At 40.3% G+C, this 19,827-nt stretch overlaps 1 protein-coding gene across 1 annotated transcript in view; it reads left to right on the plus strand.

Annotated features, from left to right (window-relative positions):
• The window catches only part of STK39 (serine/threonine kinase 39), a 408,683-nt gene that overhangs the window by 266,512 nt on the left and 122,344 nt on the right, over nt 1-19,827 (plus strand). The window contains exon 14 of the mRNA XM_007946961.2: nt 2,075-2,142. Coding sequence (XP_007945152.1) covers nt 2,075-2,142 — 68 coding nt within the window. The remainder of the gene's footprint in view (nt 1-2,074; nt 2,143-19,827) is intronic.

Here is a 19,827-nt window from a genome sequence, read left to right on the forward strand (position 1 = left end):
CCATTAGAGAGATGCAAATCAAAACAACAGTGAGATACCATCTTTCTTGCTCCAACGCTAGTAGCAAAGTTCAACAAGACAGAAAATAACAAATGCTGACGAGGTTGTGGAGAGATTGGGACTCTCATACACTGCTGGTGGGACTGTTAAATGGTTTAACCACTGTGGAAAGCAGTTATGGTGATTCCTTAAAAACTTGAAATTAGAAATACTATTTGACCCAGCTATTCCATTACTAGGTACGTATCCTAAAGATATGAAAGCCACAACAAGAACAGACATATGCACACCCATGTTCATTGCAGCACTATTTACAATATCCAAAAGATGGAAACAACCTAAGTGTCCATCAGCTGAGGAATGGATAACCAAATGATGGTACATACACACAATGGAGCTCTGGTAGCATAGTGGCTAAGACACTTGCCTGCTAACCAGACGGCTGGCAGTTCAAACCCACCAGCCACTCCTTGGAAGGAAAGGTTGGGCAATCCTACTTCCATAGTGATACTGCCTTGGAAACCCAAGGAGGGGTCGCTATGAGTCGGGTTTGACTCGACGGCACATAACAACAACAATAACAACAACACACAATGGAATACTATGTCACCCTAAAGAATAATGTAGAATCTGCAAAACACCACATACTGTGGATGAACTTGGAGGACATTATGCTGAGTGAAATAAGTCAATCATATAAGGACAAATATTGTATTAATCCATTATTGTAAAAGTCAAGGAAAGGTTTATCTATGGAAGGGAATTCTCTTTGTTGGTTACCAGGGATGGGAGGGGAGGGTAGGCCACACTGTTAGAGAGGTAGAGATAAGTATTGATTGGAGTGAGAAGAAGGGCAATGTACCAAATGTGAGTGATCAACACGGTAGCATTGAGGAAGAGGAAGACAGAGGTACGTGGGAGGTATAAACAACAAAGATGAACCCTTTTGCACATACAGTACTGCATTGTCAGTGAAGGCAAACATAGGTATAAGGGTGGATAGATGGATGGACAGGCTAAAGTATTAGGTATGTCTATGAAGCGGGGAATGTACCCAAAACCATGTATAGGGTTGGCAGACAATGGTCCTATAAGTGTATTTGTATGATCTGAATTCCCAGGTGTATAGTAGAGCTGACAAGGGATGAGGTGTAGTCACTTCTTGGTCACAGCCAGCTACCCAGAGAGACTGAGAACTACTGTGAGCTCGGGACCATAGTCGTAGGGGACATCAAGCTCAATTGGCATAACATACTACACAAAACATTTTTCCACCTTCTGCTTTGGTGAGTAGCAACTGGGATCTTAAAAGCTTGCAAGCAGCCATGTGGATGCAACAATTAGTCTCTCCTTGTCCAGAGCAAAGAAGAATGATGAAAACCAGATTCATGGAAAGAATTCGTCCTAGTGACTAGTACACCATGCAATACACAGCCTATATGACGAGAAGACCAGAAGAATTAGATAGTGCCTGGCTACCACTGTCATCTACTTGGAAGGGGATCTATGTAGGAGATCCTTGATAAAGAGGAAGAACAATATGGAACAAAACTCAAAATCATTTGGAGAAAGAAAAAGGGGGGGGGGGACCAGGTTTGCTGGTCCAGTAGAGCCTGGTGGAACCACTGAGACTATGGCCCCGAGCTGCCCTTCAGGTCTGGAATTGAACCCACACTTGTGGTTTCCAGCCAAACAAAAGACAGGTATAGGAGTTGAACATTTACCTGAGGTAGATACACTCCTTGGAGAGAACAATCATGGGAGAAAGAAGGGCTGTTTATGCACAAGGAGACATCTCAGGGGGCAAGGGTGCATGGAAGGATGGACACAGGGAAGAGGTGACTGTCGGGAGGAAATGGGAGGGGAGCTGTTGCATTGTGGTGAATTATGGTCAATGTCATGAGACAAAGTGTATGTGAACTGTTGTATGGAAAGTGAATTTGCTCTGTAAATTTTCACCCAAATCACAATTAAAAAAAAAAAAAAAAGGCTGTGTGAATCCACAGATACTGTGATTTTTTTCCTTTGGTTCCTAATAAAGTTTATAACAGTGTTTGCTGATTTATTTTTAAAGGGCCAACCCAATGCTAGTGAAGACTATAGAGAAGCTTCTTGCGTTGTGAACCTCGTTTTAAGATTAAGGTAAATAATATTGCTGTTTATTTTGCATTGTTTTTCCTATATTACAATATTCTGATTGCCTTTATTAACTTTTCATAATGTTACCATAAGATAAAATTGTTAACTTATTTAATTTCCCCAAACTGCCAGTGTCTGCTGTATTTCCTAGACTAATAGCTCTCTTCTAATTGTGTACTGAAGTAATAGGAAAGAAAGGCACCCTGTAAGTGTGTCTGCAGGCTCTGTGTACCCTTCATTAGTTTTTTTCCCCTTGCCTTTTGTTTTCTCTCTCTCCCTCATTTTTTTCCCCACAATGTAACATCACAGTAAGGGATTTTTAATGAGTTTCTTTCACACTCCAGCAATCAGTCTCTGAGAGAAATAAACCATGCTTGTACTACAAGTTGCCTATTCAGAACATTTTTCAGTTGCAGGTTTGATCAGTCACTATGGAGAAATGACATATATTTTGAAAGAACCCTCAGCCTTGTGAAAATATATACAAATATAGTGTTTGACAATAGAGTTTTTTTTTAATCTACTGAGAGAAAGCTCTTTCTTTTTTAGGAAGTTTTTAATTTAAAGGCCTGTCTTTACATGTATTCTTTGCTAAAAGTTTGGTATTGCAAGACAGAAGAAAATTGCTTAAATTTAATTCTAAACCCAAACCCACTGTCATTGAGTCGATTCTGACTCATAGTGACCCCCAAAGATAGTAGAACTGCCCCCATAGCATTTCCAAGGCAGACTGCCTCATCCTTCTCCCAGAGTGGGTTATAACTTTTGACCTTTTGGTTAGCAGCTGAATGCCTCAACCACTGCACCACCAGAGCGTCTTTAAATGTAATTGTTAGCAGCTTGATTTACTTGGTCAATCAGAATGCAATCACATTTTTAAAAATACTTTTAAAGTAAGCTGTACATAAGTTCAAGGGAAGTAGTGGTTCAGTGGTTGAATTCTCTCCTTTCATGGAAAAGACCCAGGTTTGAGTCCTGCGCAGTACATCTGCGCAGTACATCTACCACCCATCTGGCCTCGGAGGCGTGTGTGTTGCTAGAATGCTGAACAGGTTTCAGTGGAGATTCCAGACTAAGAGGAGGAAAAAAGGTCTGCTGATCTACTTTCAAAAATCATCCAGCGACAACTGTATGGATCACAATGGCCCAATCTTTAACTGATCATGGGATGGTGCAGGACTGGACAGTGTTTTGTTCTGTTGTACATGGGGTTGACACAAGTCAGGACCCAACTTGACAGCAGCTAGCAACAACACCAACACATATGTTCTCTTTCTGAGAATTAAAAACACAACTCATGGCTTAATAGACATGTTAAGAGCTATGGCCATAAGATGTGGGATTCATCATCAGAGTTAATTTCTAACTCTCTAAGTTACCATGTCTGTATGGGCAGATTCTCTTTGCAAAATCACTTCTTTCTTCTGATTGTCATTTAGAGTCTATAGTGCATTTTCTGGGAATTCTGGTAGCATAGTGCCTAAGACATTTGACTGCTAACCAGAAGGCTGGCAGTTCAACCCTCCAGCCTCTCCTTGGAAGGAAAGTTGGGCAATCTACTTCCGTAGTGATACTGCCTCGGAAACCCAAGGAGAGGTCGCTATGAGTCAGATCTGACTTGACAGCAGTGAGTTTGGTTTGTTTAATGGATTTTCTGGCAAATCTCACAATAACCTATGATATGTAATTTAATTCAGAATTGATTTGCTAGTCAGGAAGTGAAATTATTGCAATCGTTTTTCTTTGGAGTGCCTGGGTGGTGCATACAATTAAGGTGCTCATTGCTAAATGGAAGGTTGGTTGTCCAAGTCCACCCAGAGGCACCTTGGAAGAAAGTCCTGGGATATACTTTGGAAAAATCAGCCATTGAAAACCCTGTGGAACACAGTTCTTCTCTAATACACCTGGCATTGTCATGCGTCAGAGTTGACTTAACAGAAACTTTTTTTTTCTTTTAAATTTGTATAAGTAAACTTGATTACGGTTCATAATTAATGAATTTAGAAATCTCCAAAAATTGAAATAGCTTATTTCCATTCTCTTTTAGTTTGGAACTAGTACTTCTTTATTTCTTTCGACTTGTTCAAATGTTCATTCATTCAACCAGTGTTCATGGGGTTCATTCTGTGCCCTGTGTTTGTCATGAGGTTCAGGGATGAGTAAGTTTTTGGAGGTTAAAGTCTGATCCACTGGGCTTGCAATCTTGGAAATGACCTTTGGAATCCAATAATCCAATATCCAAGCAGCCCTGATGGCGTAGTGGTTAAAGCTCTTGGCTGCTAACTGAAAACTTGGTGGTTTCAAGCTACCAGCTGCACTGCAGGAGAAAGATGTGGCAGTCTCCTTCTGTAAAGATTTACAGGCTTGGAAATCCTATGGGGCTGTTGTATTTTGTCACAAAGGGTCACTATGAGTCAATCAACTCAGTGTCTGTGGGTTTAATCCGGTATCCTGCTTTACAAATACGGAATCTTTCCTTATTGCCCCTGTTGGATATTTATTTCGCTCATTTTTTCCCCATTGCCACCACTTACGATACTGAAAGTTTAGCTGTTGTATGGTTCTTTTGCCTTCTGAAGATTTAAGGGACCTTCCTTTTCTGGGTTCCTATGAGGTCTAATTTTGCCCTTTAGAGCAAATATTAGACTCCCTGGATGAAGGTCTCCTGGCAAACAAGTTAAAAAGCATGTTTCTATATGGGAGAAGGAAGGGCTGCTTATGCACAGGGAGATAGCTCAGGGTTCAGAAGAGTATGAAGGGATGAACACTGGGAGGAGGTAACTATGGGGAGGAAGTGGGAGGGGAGCTGCTGCATTGTAAATTTTGGTCAATGACATGAGACAAAGTATATGTGAACTGCTGTATGAAAAGTGAATTTACTCTGTAAATCTTCACCCAAATCCTAATTTTAAAAAAAAAAAGCATGTTTCTGAGTATTACCGCCAGATACTGTTTTGATCTAGGCACTAGAACAATATAGAACAAATGCATTCCCTCTTTTTTTCTGACAGCCGTTTATATGTTTGCAAGTCTTGTTTGTTTGTTTTTTTTTCCTAGGCAAAAGACTTCAAGTACCTTTAGTCTTTCCATATACAGTTTCCATGTCAGCCCTGAGTTTGGGTGCTCACCTTCATCAACATCTGGTCTGCATCTGCTTTTGCTACCTTTGTCCTCACAGGTCTATGTTGTGGTGTCCCCAAGTTTGTGGCTTAGATACCTAGTCCTAGAACAAAGTTAAGTAGACTTGTCATTGAGAAAGAGTTGTATGTTCAAATCAGTTAAGAATCAGTGTGCATCCTATATCCCTATCTGTAGAGGTACACACTCTTCTTTTTGGACATCATAATGAACATGGACATAATAAAGCTTCTAAGAAGTTCTGCAGGAAAGGAATTTGTTTAACTTTGTTTACTCTGAAACCTATTTGACCTTAGAACTCTTTCCATGGAGTTATTTTCCAGTTTAACATTGTCCCTTTTAAACTTAGCACTGTTATTGAAATATAGGACTCCAGCTGTGTACAGTAGAGAAAGATCATGTGTTTTTCCAGTTCACCCTCTTTCTCCGTCGTCAGCCCAAGTTTTTATTGCCTTTTGAAATATCCATGTGCCTTGGTGACAAGTTCAGCATGACCTACCCACCAGTCAAAGAAAACCTCTAACTTTGTTCCATTTGCAGACCTGGCAAGCCTAATTCTGAACTGCAGCTCATGTTGTAAAATTCTATGTCCGAGTTAACCTTTATCATTATCGTAATTAACCTTTTGGTTTTGACTCATTGCTCGCTTGCCATTCATTTCAAGCATGATCGTCAATGTGTCACATTATTCACAATGTTAGGATGTACATCACTTGCCAATCTGATAAACTTGTCTTTTACATTGTTTATCTAAAACATTGATTAACTTGTTCCACAGTTTTAGGGAGGACAGTCTTTTGGCATCTGTTAGAAACCACATTCTAAGTGACTTTCAGTAACTAACTAACATTCTTTGTTACAGTTGCTCAATAAGAAACAAATCCAACTGACTCTACTGCCTTTCAGTGCACATTTAACTGTGATATTCAGAAGCATTCTGATACCTGATATTCAAGGATCTAATAAATGTGTAGGAGCTCTGGTAGCGTAGTGCCTAAGGCACTTGACTGCTAACCAGAGACCTGGCAGTTCAAACCCACCAGCCACTCCTTGGAAGGAAGGTTGGGCAATCTACTTCTGTAGTGATACTGCCTTGGAAACCCAAGGAGGGGTCACTATGAGTAGGGTCTACTCAACAGCACATAACAACACAATAGCAATTGTTTCTAAAATTGTGTTTCTGAAATTAACACATTCTACATCAGTGACATTTTTCTGAATCATACCACTTAGAATTACTTTTGAAAAATAGAAATGAATTTTAGTATGATTTTTTTCTCCCTCTAAATATTTACATTTGTTTAAACTAGTGTTTTTCAAATTGGAGAACTAATGAATCTCTCAGAATAATATCGTTTGACTCCCCTGGGCAGGAGGGGGAATATTCTTACACTCTAGAGGCTGGGAGATGCAGTTAAAATATTCAAATGACACACACACATACATATATAATATGTAAATATGTGACAACACATATATGACATGCACGTAACACACACATACATGTCAGGAGGATAAAGTTATGGGAGGGCATTAGTCTGTATTAGAGAAGGTGTATATGTTGTTTATTGCTGTGTAACAAGCTACCACAAACTTAATGGCTTAAAACAACATTATGATTTCATAGTTTCTGTAAGTCTAGTTGGGTTCTGCGCTCAGTGTCTTACAGACTGGAATTAAAGTGTTGGCTGAGCTGCATTGTCATCTGTGGCACTGGGTCCTCTTTCAAGCTCATTTGGGTTGTTGACAGAACTGTTTCTTATATTTGTAAAACAGAGTCCCTTAGCTACAGAAGCCACTCCTCTGGACTGGCAGCTCAACACATAGCAGTTTGCTTCTCCAAGTGTATCAGGAAAGGGTTTCTGTCACCTCCCCACGGATTAATTCCCTCTTTTAAGAGCTTTCACCTAATTAAGCCAGGCCCACTTAGAATAATCACCTTTTTGTTTAAATCACAACTAATTTTGGACCCTAAGGACCTCTGTAAAATCCCTACGGCTTACCTAATCACCAAAGTGACATCCATCATTTTATAGGTCCTGTCCCACTCAAGGGAAGAGATTTTGCAGGGCACAAACAGCAGAGCTCGGGAATCTTGGGGGTGTCTTAGAATTCTGCCTCTCGCAGAAAGCCCTGCTAAATAAGCCAACACTTGAGCAAATCCCTGAAGGAAGTGAGGACTCAAGCCATGAGGCTATTTGGAAGAAGACAGTCCCAGACAGAACAGCAGTTGCAGGTGTTCTGAGCAGGAGGTGTGTTATAAAAACAGCCAGGGAGCCAATGTGGCTAGAGTGGTAGGAGGTGAACTCAGAGTTAGCATGACTCAAGTCATGTAGGGTCGTGTGGTAAATGCTTTAGATTTCACTCTTAGTAGATGGGAAACCAGTGGAGACTTTTGAGCTGAAGAGTGATAACTGTGATCTTTTTACTGAGAATAGAACCTGTGGAGAAAGTAGAAGGCTAGAGCTGTGACACAGTGAGCAGTGATGTGGCTTGGACTAGAATGGGGTGTAGTAGAGGTGGCAAGCAGCTATTGAATTCTGGGTGGGAAAGAGAAAACTTAAGAATTCATAGTTTTGGCCTGAAAATATGGATGAATGGAATTGCTACTTACTGAGATGAGGAAGAGAATTGGAGTCACATGTTGGAATGGAATCAAGACGTCACTTTTGGTCATGTTAAGCTTAAGGTGCCTGTTAGACATCGACATAACAAAACCACTGCCATCGAGTCAGTTCAGACTCAGACTTATAAGACAGAGTAGAACTGCTCCATAGCATTTCCAAGGCTGTAATCTTTGCAGAAGCAGTCAGCCACATCTTTCTCCCATGGTGAGGCTGGTGAGTTCAAACCACTGGTAAGCTCTTGGTTAGCAGGCGAGCAATTTAACCACTGCCACCAGGGTTACATCTACATAGATGTGAAATAGGTATTCATTTGGATGCATTAATCTAGAATTCAAAGGTGATGTCTGGGCTAAGGAGAGGAATTTAGCTTAAAGGGTATTTAAAGCTATAAGATGAGATCACATAGTGAGTGAGTAATGGTAGACAACTGATCTGGTCCACCCTCACGGGAAGTGGAATGATGAGGGGCAATGAGCAGAGACTGAGAAGAAGATGCTGGTGAAGAAGAAGGAGAACCAAGAAAGAGTGGTGGTCCTGTAAACCCAATGGAGAAAGGGTTTCAATAAAGGAGTGAAGAGTTGCATCAAATGTTATTAATAGATCAAGTACAATGAGAACTAAGAATTCACCAGTGTATTTGGCATTATAAAGCTTGGTCTTGGCAAGAAATGTTTTAGTGGAGTGAAGAGGATAAAACCTGATTGAATTGGGTTCAATATAGAGTGGCAGGAAAGAAGATGGGGGTAATAAGTGTAGATGACTTTTTAGTATAGACAACTCTCTCTGGAAATTTAGTATATAGGGCAACAGAACACTGGGGCAATAGCTCAATGAGAACGTGGAATGAAAGGAGCTTTTTTTGTTGTTGTTTTGTTTTATGTGATGTCTGAGCTAAGGAGAGGAATTTAAAGGGTATTTAAAGCTATAAGGTGAGGTGATGTAAGGGTGAGTAATGGTAGACAACTGGTCTACCAATGTTGTTTTGTTTGTCAATTAACGTGAAGCCCTTTGTGGCCCAGTAGTTAAAAGCTTGGCTACCAGATGAAAGGTCAGCTGTTTAAAAAATGACCAGAATTACTGGCCAGATAGAGACTGGTGGAACCCCTTAGACTGGGGCTCGGGTTATTCTTTGGGCCTGGAAATGGACTTACTTCCATGGATTGGCTCCCAGCCCAATAATAGAAAGAGCTACAAGCAGAACACCTATTCCTGGGAGATACACCCCTTAGAGCAGTCGGCCATGAGACATCAGAGGAGCACCGTTCGCATAGAGGAAAGCTGGACAGACGGGCATGCATTGATAAGAAGGGCACAGGGAGGGGGTAGTCACAGGGAGTAGAGGGGAGGAGAACTTTTTTTGATTGGGGGATTGTAATTGGGGCTGTGAAATCAAATATGTGTGAACTGTTGAGAGTAAAATGAATGTGCTTTGTAAATTTGCAGAAAGAAAAAGAAAAAGTTCAGCTGCTTGAACTCACCAGCCACTCTACAGGAGAAAGATGTGGCAGTCTGCTTCTGTAAGATTTACAGCCTTGAAAACCTTATGGGGCAGTTCTGCTCTGTCCTATAGAGGCTCTGTGAGTTGGAATCGACTTGAGGACAACAGGACAGGTTGATGGTAATGATGTAATACAGAAGGGAAAACAGACTGAGAAGTGGGGACAGTTTTAAAACTAAAGTTTTTAATTGAGTGAATAGGGATGACATCTAGGCCTTAGGAGAATCGACAGGGTATCTGTTGGACAGTGCAGCCACTATAAAGGGAGGGCAGACAGAGGTACCAGGTGGAGGTACAAGTAAATTGGTCAGTTTAGGAGCAGAAATGTGCAGGTTATCTTCTTCTATTGTTTCTGTTTTCTCAGTAAAACAAAGATTGTCATCAGTTGAGAGTGAGGAAGGAAGGGGAAATGTTGAAGGTTTGAGAACAGAAAGGAATTATCTAGGAGAGCAGGAGAGTAAATTTACATGGGAATTTTGGTAGGATTAACAGGCTGCACAAGGGATCACTTGAGGTTGGTGACTGAATTCAAGTTAGTCAAGTCAGCATGGTCCCTGAAATGCACACTATCGTACTGTCCCAGAATCTGTGTGTGTGTATGTGTGTGTGTGTGTGTGAGAGAGAGAGAGAGAGAGATTAATGGAAATGGAAATGCAACATTTAGAACATTCAGAGGATTATATGAACACACCCATGGCCCCCAATTTTAGAATCACTGTTTAAGCCATAAATGAATGTAGTCATAGAATCCCTTTTGAAATGATCTTTCATATGCAGGGTGGGAGTCTTCTCCCTTATCTCCCCACCAACATCCTCTTATATCTGACTTCACTCTCATAAAACCTGCAAAGCAGCAGGCTCTTTGGGTATCAAAAACCTACCATCCAGTGTTGCTCCTTGCTGTAATATTTCTGCACATCCATTCCCCATTTGCAGTTTACCCTGGATCATATAATATGTGGTCCCAAACAAGGTATATCCTGTACCAGTCTGTGTGATGGGAATCTGGAGAGTTGTTACTTGTCCCCTTTTTAAAAAACAGCCATGCCCTCATTTTTCCCCTTCTCTTCCATTTACATCTCTACATCAAAATGTTGATGTATGTATGTGTGTGAGTTATGTGTATGTGAATGTAATATGTGTGTATAAGTCTATATATATATATGTATGTGTATATATATCACTTACATGTATATATAAAGATAAATGGATATATGTGATATCTATGTAACATCAGTCTGTCTTTGTGAATCATTGATCTAGACAATGTGTGGCTATCCAGTATTGGGAAATGGTATACTTGCCTTTCTTGTCTATTTTCTGAGGCTATTTGGGCATGACATTTATGGTTATGGTGCTCCACAGGCCAGTGGGTAGGAGACTTGAGTTCAAGCCAGCTTTCATCAGTCCTTAACTAATGCTGTGTGGGTGGCTGCTCACTCCATCTCTTGGAAAGGTCACTCTGATTTTCTTCTTGACATAGCATTTTATAGACCTATCTCCTAGGAACATGGTTCCCTCCTCATTCCCTGGACAAGATCCAGGTAAACCTCTTTCATTCTGTAAGTAGGAGATTGGAAGAATTTCACTTTTCAAAATGTCATATTCTATAAGAAAAGACAATATATTGTAGCTACAGGTAGTGTATTTTTCCATTATCAATATTTGCTGATTCCAGGCAAAGGATAAGGTAGCAAAAGGCTGATGCCTTTTTTGAAAAAAAAAAAATATTTTTAATTTGCTTTTACAAAGGACCTGGTATATATAAGGTTGGAGAAAAGAAAGGATTAGACCTTCGTTCTCAATATTACATGCTAGACACAGTTAAAATGTGGATCCGACTTTTTTATTTTATGTTTTCTGCAAATGCTCTCTTCTTCATTCTGTATATGGTAATGTCATCTGTGTTATCAAAAAAAAAATGAGTATCATAAAGTCAGGTACAAGATAAGAAAATCCTCTTAAACATATCTCAGGAGAAAAATACCAAGTAAGCCACCTTGTAATTTATATACTGTCAGTAGACAGTAATGCCGTTTCTGGTTTGAGTCAAACATTGCACAAATATTTTGCCATTAGTACATTTTTCATAAAATAAAATAGTCGTGTACTTGACATAAAACATGTGTTTTGTAGAATCTGGCTCAGTGATTTGGGAAATGATAAACTTATCAGTTAAAGTGTTAACTCCTTTGTGTTGGATGCTGTCAGCTCAGCCCTAAGGATTGCATTGACAGTTTTGGTGAAGGCAATCAGCTTGCTCATAATGAATTTACCTTATTATTTAGTAGTGTAATCATTAGACCTTGATGGACTAGTTAAAAATTCCCTATCAACTCAGTGGCTTTCCTGCTTGTAGAAAAAAATAATGTCTAGGGTAGTGTTGTAGTTAAGGTTGTGTGTCCACTTGGCTAGGTTGTGGTTTTGAGTGGCTTGGCAGCTGGATATAGTTGTTCTCCCATGATGAGATTGTAATCACCTCTATGGTGGAGTCTTCTGTGGGAAACTAAGCAGTTGAAGAGGCATTACCTTTGGGGTGTTGGCCTGCTTCCAGTGATGTGGAGAAGCTTTGGGAAAGGCTGTTAGCTTTTTAGCACATTTTGAGCTGTGTTGCCTGCGATCTTGGGATTGTTTCTGGACTTGAACTGGTGGCCTACTCTGTTACCTACTCATCTGTGGATTGTGCCATTTTCCCTGCCAGCCTTGGGTTCATCAACCTCAGCAGCCAGCAGATGCCTGAGTTAGGAGACACCTCAAGCTCTAATGGGCCTGGAACAAGAGGCAGAGCTGAAGCCCAAGGTCAAGGGGCCATCACACAGCCCCTAAAACTGGCACTCTGAATTCAGACTTCTGGCCTCCTAAACTGTAAGAGAATAAATTCCTGTGGTATTTCTGGTATTACAGCACTAGAGAACCAAGACAAGTACGGTATGTAGTTTAACAAAAACACTTTAGCAAGGAAATACTTGCCTGGTTTGACTTACTGTTTTAGTTTCTCTTTTAGAAGATGAACTTGGCCATCTGTAAAGAACGTTGTTGTTAGTTGCCAACTCATGGCAACCATAGGTGTTACGGAGTAGAACTGCTCCATAAGGTTATCTTGACTGGAGCAGATCACCAGGCTTTTCTTCTCCAGAACCACTGGGTGGGTTTGAACTGCCAACTTTTAGGTAAGTAGATGTCTGGTGGTAAGTAGATGTCTTGGTTCCCTAACACTGCTGTAACAGAAATACCACAGTGGATGGCTTTAACAAACAGAAATTTATTCTCTTACACTTTAGGAGGCTAGATGTCTGAGTTTAGAGTGCCAGCTCTAGGGAAAGTCTCTCTCTCTCTCTGTCTTTTGTTCCTAGGAGGATCCCAGTGCGGGGACTCTGGGTCCAAAAGATGTGCTCTGCTCCTGGTTCTGCTTTCTTGGTGACAGTAGGTCCCCCTTCCCTGCTCTCTTGTCTGTCCTTTGATCTCTTTCAAGATAAAAGGTGTTGTAGGACACACCCCAGAGATGCTCCCCTTACATTGGATTAGGGCTGTGATGACACTAAGGGTGTTGCAACTCACCCTTAATCATACTCCTTTTACATCTTACACCTAATCAGCTTATCACATCAGAACACATCATGGGATATCATTACATATCTGCCACATTACATCATTATATAATTTCAAAGCCACTGAGAATCATGGCCCAGCCAAGTGGACACAAATTTGGGGGGGCGGGGAGCACAATTCAGTCCCTGACAGTAGTGAAACACAGATCATTTGTGTTAACTAGAGACCTTTGGTGAAAAATAACATTGCCTGCTATTGAGTTAATCCTATCTCATAGAGACTGTACAAGACACAGTAGAACTGCCCCATAGAATTTCCTAGGAGCAGCAGATCACCAGATCTTTCCTCTCACAGAGCCACTGATGAATTCGAACCACTGACTTTTTCATTAGCAGCAGAGCTTTTAACAGGGCTCCTTAAAGAATAATGGGCTCAATAAATTCTCATTTTATGAAGAAATGAAAGCTGTTAGAAATAATACTGATCACTGTTTTAGCATTAGTATGACTGAATTCTAATTCCATCGTATCATTATTCTGGAGGGATTAAAATACTTAAACCATGAGCCAACTTGTAAAAATAGAGTTAATTTCATAATTCCACTAGTCAGGTGGCTGGGAGGCTTGATTAATTTTTCCCCAAAAAGGTTAAATATTGTAGTGTAGGCATGGGGTCCAGGTTGCAGTAGTGCTTTTAGTGCATTTTCTTTTTCCTTTCCCTCCAGCCGCCCATGGACAAACTACTTATTTACTGCTTTCTCTGTGCAAGGCTTTGTTCAAAATCCAAAGATGAATAAAACAGGGTTTCTGCACTCAAAGAGCTTACTGTGTAAGTGGGGAGATCAGACCCTGCACAAATGACTCTAATACAAGGTAGAAAGTGATAAATGCAGTAAGAGGACAGAGAAAAAGAAAAGCTATGGGCAGTTAAAGGAAGGTGAGAGCCCTTTTGTCCAGGTGTTCTCTTTGGTATACTTAATTTCCATAGCAACCAACATTTATTTTTTTCAACATCTAAATTTTGAGGAGAGTAACAGTCCAGAAGGTCCATGGTTCAAACTCTGCAGGAGAATGACGAGGCAGTCTGCTTCTGTAAAGATTTACAGTCTTGGAAACCCTATGGGGCAGCTATAAGGTCTGTCCTATAGGTTCTTTATGAGTCAGAATCAAATTGATGGCAGTGGGTTTCCTTTTTCAGAATGGTTAGGATGAGTATGGGGGCCATGTTAGACTCTGGTCCTTGGTACAGGGCTTATCAGACCCAAATTATTTCTGACAAGCCCATATTGTTTTTCCATAGAGCAGTATTATTATTTAGGTTTCAAATTACTACAGACTTATGCCCTTATTATGAAAATTAGCAGCCCTGGTGGAACACTGGTTAAGCACTCAACTGCTAACTGGCACCAGCCACTGCATAGGAAAAAGATGTGGCAGTCTGCTTCCATAGAGAGTTATGGTTGGGAGCTCTGGAAGCATAGTGCTTAAGGCACTTGACTGCTAACCAGAAGGCTGGCAGTTCAAACCCACCAGCCACTCCTTGGAAGGAAGGTTGGGCAATCTACTTCCGTAGTGATACTGCCTCAGAAACCCAATAAGGGGTTGCTATGAGTTGTGTCCGACTCAATGGCACATAACAACAACAATAATGTGTCCTGTAGGGTTGCTATGAATTAGAATCAATTCAACAGCAATTGGTTTGGTTTTAGTAAATTTGAAAATTATTTTGCATTTTACTTAATTTTAAAATCTTCTCTTTAGTTTGTTCTTTTCTCTGAAAATTAGAGTAATTGTTGCACATCTCAGCTTTATTGACAGTGGTGTCTTTAAAAAATGATGTACCTACTATGTGCTGGGCACTATGATAAGAACTTTAAATACTTTGACCTGTTAAATCTACATAAAACCACCAAAATACCACTTCTGCCATTATTGACATTTCATAGATGCGAGGACTAAGGTTTAAAGTGGTTAAGATATTTATCCAATACTATACAGCTGATAAGAAGCAGAAACATGAACTCAGTTCTCTTTGACACCCAGGTTAGTGCTCTTGACTACTTGACCCTATGGCCATGCTCGATTTCAGTTCAATTTTGAATGCAACAAGAAACAAGTATACTTTCAGAGTTGTTACATTCACCTCTCTTCTCATTAATATTTCACATAAAAATTCTTTTAACAATGTTTCCTGATAAACTCATCATTAAATATTGTGACAGAAATACCAAGAAACTATTTTTCTTGGAGTAGACGCTAAAGATGATGATGCTAATAGCAAAAAGCATTTGCAGAGTGTTTCACAATTTTAAAAGTACTGTTACATCACTTGCCTGATTTAATTCTTCCTTTATTCCTACATTTACTGCTCAGAAGTGAAAAAGAAAGATCAGAGACGCTAAATAGCTTTCCTACAGTCACAGAGCTAAAGCCCAAGGCTGGAGTCTGGGTGTTCCAATGCTGGGTTCAGTGTTATCGATGGTATGGTATCGGGAGATGGTATAGATATAGATGGTATAGAGTGTTTGCCTTTTGCATATATAAAAATTGACTGGCAAACATGCTAAAAGAAGGCTTATATTCAGAAAAATTGGTAACATAAGGGAAGCAAAGTATAAGAATTAAAAACTGCATTGGGAGATAGTGTCATTTTCTTCTGATAGTGGAGCAAGAGGACATTGTGAGTACAAATACTTTCAGTAACAAGGAACATACATAGAAAACTTCAAAAATGTTTTACTTCCTTATTTTCAAGTGATATATGTCCATTTTAGATATTTAGAAAATCTACCTGGTGGTTCAAACCCACCAGCCACTCCTCGGAAGGAAGATGGGGCAATCTACTTCTGTAGAGATACCGCCTTGGAAACTCAAGGAGGGGTCACTATGAGTCGGGTCTGACTGGATGGCACATAGCAACAACAACCACCAAGTAAATTAAAATAAAAAAATAAATAAAAACCACTAAGAAACAAAATCATCCATAATCCCAGACCCAGAGCTTAAGTCATTATTGGGACCTTGATATGTATATTCTAGACTTTTTTCTATACACATGTATCAATGTATACTTTAAATTTTAAAGTGTCTATCATATAAACATTTTATTTGTTATAATATTTATTTAATAATATGTATTGATATCTTTTAAATCTACATAGTCCTTTTTAATGGGTTCTTTATATTTTATTGATTAAATGTGAAAAAACCTACCTCACTTAAAAACTATTATTTGATATTTAGGGAGTTATTGGATCTTCAGTATTGTAACATATAAAAGGTTATGTGTGTGAAAATAATGTTTGAAAACTCTGTGCAGCAGAAAAATCACTTTCAGCATTGAATTTTGATGTTAGTGAAATACTCTTAGACTTTGAGAAACCTGGAAATATGTAAGTGAATAAAGCCAATATGAAAGGGTGTGGGGTTACTTGGGGGTGGCTATGGCTCTTGGGGTCTGCAGAGGGACAACACCATCCACTAACAGCAGATACTGCTGCCTCACTCTTTGTTAGGTCTCTGAAGGTTTCAACTAAGGTATTCTGCAGAAAAGCCACAAAAACAAGAGATTACTGAGTGTAACTCACAACCATCAATTGAACACAAAGATAAGGCTCCATTTTGAAGTCATTCTTTTGAGTTCTTTCTAATTGATATACTTTAAGAAATCTGTACTTGGTTGTTTGCTTTCAGAACCCTGGGGTTAGAGGAGGTGACATGTGACATGGGATTGTTTAAGGAGATAAGAAATTGACATTATGCTTGTGCGGCCCTATGATGCCCAGCATGTGAACGTCGTCATTGGTGTTAAGTGTTGTCCAGCCATTTTTTTTTTTTTTCATGCTGGTCCGAAGTGGACCACCAGGTCTTTCTCCCATGCATCCACAGGGTGTGTTCGAACTACCAGCCTTGGTTAGCAGCCAAATGCTCAACCATTGTGCCACTAGGACTCTGACCCTTGATAAATGTGGGTCACATGAGTCCTAACTGAACAATTCTTAAGGCTTGATCTGCCACAAACTTTTCATATCAAGATGCTTCATATGATGTTTGTTTTGGCAGCTTATTGTTTTTGACATTATAGTAGAAATGTATTACAAAAATTACTTCTTTACTAGATTTTCTCTGCTGTAATCCTAACTAAGTCAATATTTTAGATAATAGTTTCCATAATTTATTACTTTCAGTACTCACCAAAACTCACTGCCATTGAGTCAATTCTGACTCATAGGGACCCCCTTTGGGTTTCCAAAGCAGTCAGTCTTTACAGAAGTAGATTACCCAGTCTTCCTTCCATGGAATGGCTGGTGGGTTTGTACCACCAACCTTCTGGTTAGCATTCAAATAAGTGCCTTCTGCACTGCGCCACCAGAACTCCTGTTCTTTTCAGTGCTGTGCTTTAAAGCAAAAATGGTCTCCACGCTGTGAGAACTGCCTAGGTAGTTTCAGTATAGATGTCTGAAAGAAGTCATGCTGTGCAAGGGCCCTTGCACCAGCATTCTCTGCCCTTCATATATACCTAGCTTGGATTCCTTCCTCTAGAATTACCAACAGTATCCATTAGCTGTCCCTAGTTCTGGCTCTCAGGACCAACTCAACATTTGAGTTTTAGAGTTTCAGTGAGTTTCGTTCTCCCCTCTGCCACATACCTTTGTCTTGTGGTAGGTCCCCAAGCAAAAAAGCCTTTCATGATCTCTGTCTTTCCCAGTAAAAGGATGACAGAGATTACCTCCCTCTGTGGAGCTTCCCTGTGACAGAGCTGTAATGCAGAATGATCTCGGGAGCTCTCATCCAGCCTCAGAGAAGGACGTGTGCAGTGTCACATGACCAGTCAATGTCCATGTTAGGAATCGAACCATGGTATTCACTTTAAGGATGGAATGGAAGGGTACGTGCTTTGATCTTCTCTCATCACAGCTCTGCAGCCCTGTGGCCAGCAGTCTGACTTGCATACTGGACAATTTTATCATTTTTAGGACCCTCACAGCTTCCCTGAACCTCTTGCTTCTTATTCACAAGCCTTTTAATGTCATTGCACTGCTAGGCATGAAGAGAAAATGTCTTAAAAATATTGGATACCTCAAAAAGCTCTGGTTGCATTCAATTTAATGTTATTTCCTAATACGTTAGCTGGCAGTAGCCTGAAAGTTTAGCAAATGCTTCAGTATTTTAAGCTATTCTTCTGTAGCTATGCAGGGCCTGGGTCCATATTCTTTCTTATATTCCACCTTTTCTAGTTACTGATGAGGTAACCTGCTGCTCTTAGCACTCTAAAAGTTCTCCTCTCCAGTTCTGTTGGGAAGATTGTCTCTTAGGACTTGGCCTCTTGATCAGAGCTGAATAATTCTGGGGACTGTTTGCAAAGTTATTTCAGTGCTTAGTTACCATATCCCTGGAGATAATAAGTGGAGAAATTTTGTCCTTGAAATGTAAAGTTTTGGAAGAGTAACAAGCATATTTCAATCGGGGGCTTTATTTGATTAACTTTCCTTTCCCTGTTGAAATCGGACTTCCTGGAACATAGTTTCAACTTTATTTTGCAATCCCAAGAGTGCCAGAAAACTTTGTTTTCTTGGTAAAATTCACACAATTGTTAACTGGTGGTATTGTGGAAATCTCTGCTGCCAGTGAATCTTATTGGTTAGTCTTTCTGTTTTCTAATGCTGATAACAAATTACCACTGATTAGTGGCGGTTCAAACCCACCAGCCACTCCTCGGAAGGAAGGTTGGGCAATCCTACTTCCGTAGTGATACTGCCTCGGAAACCCAAGGAGGGGTCGCTATGAGTCGGGGCCGACTCGCCGGCACATAACAACAACAACAACAGTGTTGACAGGGTTGTGTTCCCTTCTGCAGACTTCAGGGGAGGACCTGTTTCCTCACCTTCTGCAGCTTCTAGCAGCTGCCCACATTCCTTATCTCATGGCCTCCTGGCTTCAGTTGTAAATCCCAGTTGTAAAGCAGTAACTTAACTTCTTTTTAACCCTACTTCCTGAGGGTCAGAGTCATTCTCTGACTGCAGTCAAGAAAGTTCTTCACTTTTAAGACCCATATGATCAGATTGGGCCAACCAGAAAATCCAGAATAATCTCTCCTCTCAAAAATCTTTAAATTGATTGCATTTAACAAAGTCCCTTTTGTCATATGAGGTGTCATATTCACAGATGCTCTAGATTAGGCCGTGGGCATCTTTAGGTGTGTGGGTGTGACATTATTCTGTTTTCCACAGTTTTGAATGGTGGTGATTGTAGAGAAGTATTTTAAGGGTCCTTTTAATTTGTAGTACATAATTTCTCTTCTAGGAGCTCTGGTAGCATACTGCCTAAGGCACTTGACTGCTAACCAGAAGGCTGGTGGTTCAAACCCACTAGCCACTCCTTGGAAGGAAGGTTGGGCAATCTACTTCCGTCTTGGAAACCCAAGGAGGGGTAGCTATGAGTCGGGTCAGACTTGACAGCACATAACAACAACAACAGTTTCTCTTCTAATTTTTGTTACACGTTCTTCCTGGTCCCATGTTTTTAGTATTACAGAGGCTGATGCAGTACCTGCCGCATTCCTAACATTTAGGCTTCCCAGAATTTGGGCAGTGGACATTCATGACCTTGAATTATTACTATGGAACACCTGAAGAGAAGAAACAGAATGATAGGAGAATTATCAGGGGCTTTGCTCCCCCAGAAATTGGAGTTTCCTTTTCTTGCTGCTTTCATCTTTGTCTTACCCAAAACTCGCTGTTTTCTAGAAGTTGTGCAGTAGCTGGGAAAGACTGGGGTAATTCAGGGAGTCTGTTTTCTCCATTTCCTTCTTATAGACCCCGACTCTTCTGTGTTGTTGTTGTTGTTGTTATTTGCCATCGAGTCGGCCCCGACTCAT

Source organism: Orycteropus afer, unplaced genomic scaffold (genome assembly GCF_000298275.1).
Source record: "Orycteropus afer afer isolate SDZICR_OR568_19922 unplaced genomic scaffold, OryAfe1.0 scaffold00001, whole genome shotgun sequence".
Classification (NCBI taxonomy): domain Eukaryota; kingdom Metazoa; phylum Chordata; class Mammalia; order Tubulidentata; family Orycteropodidae; genus Orycteropus; species Orycteropus afer.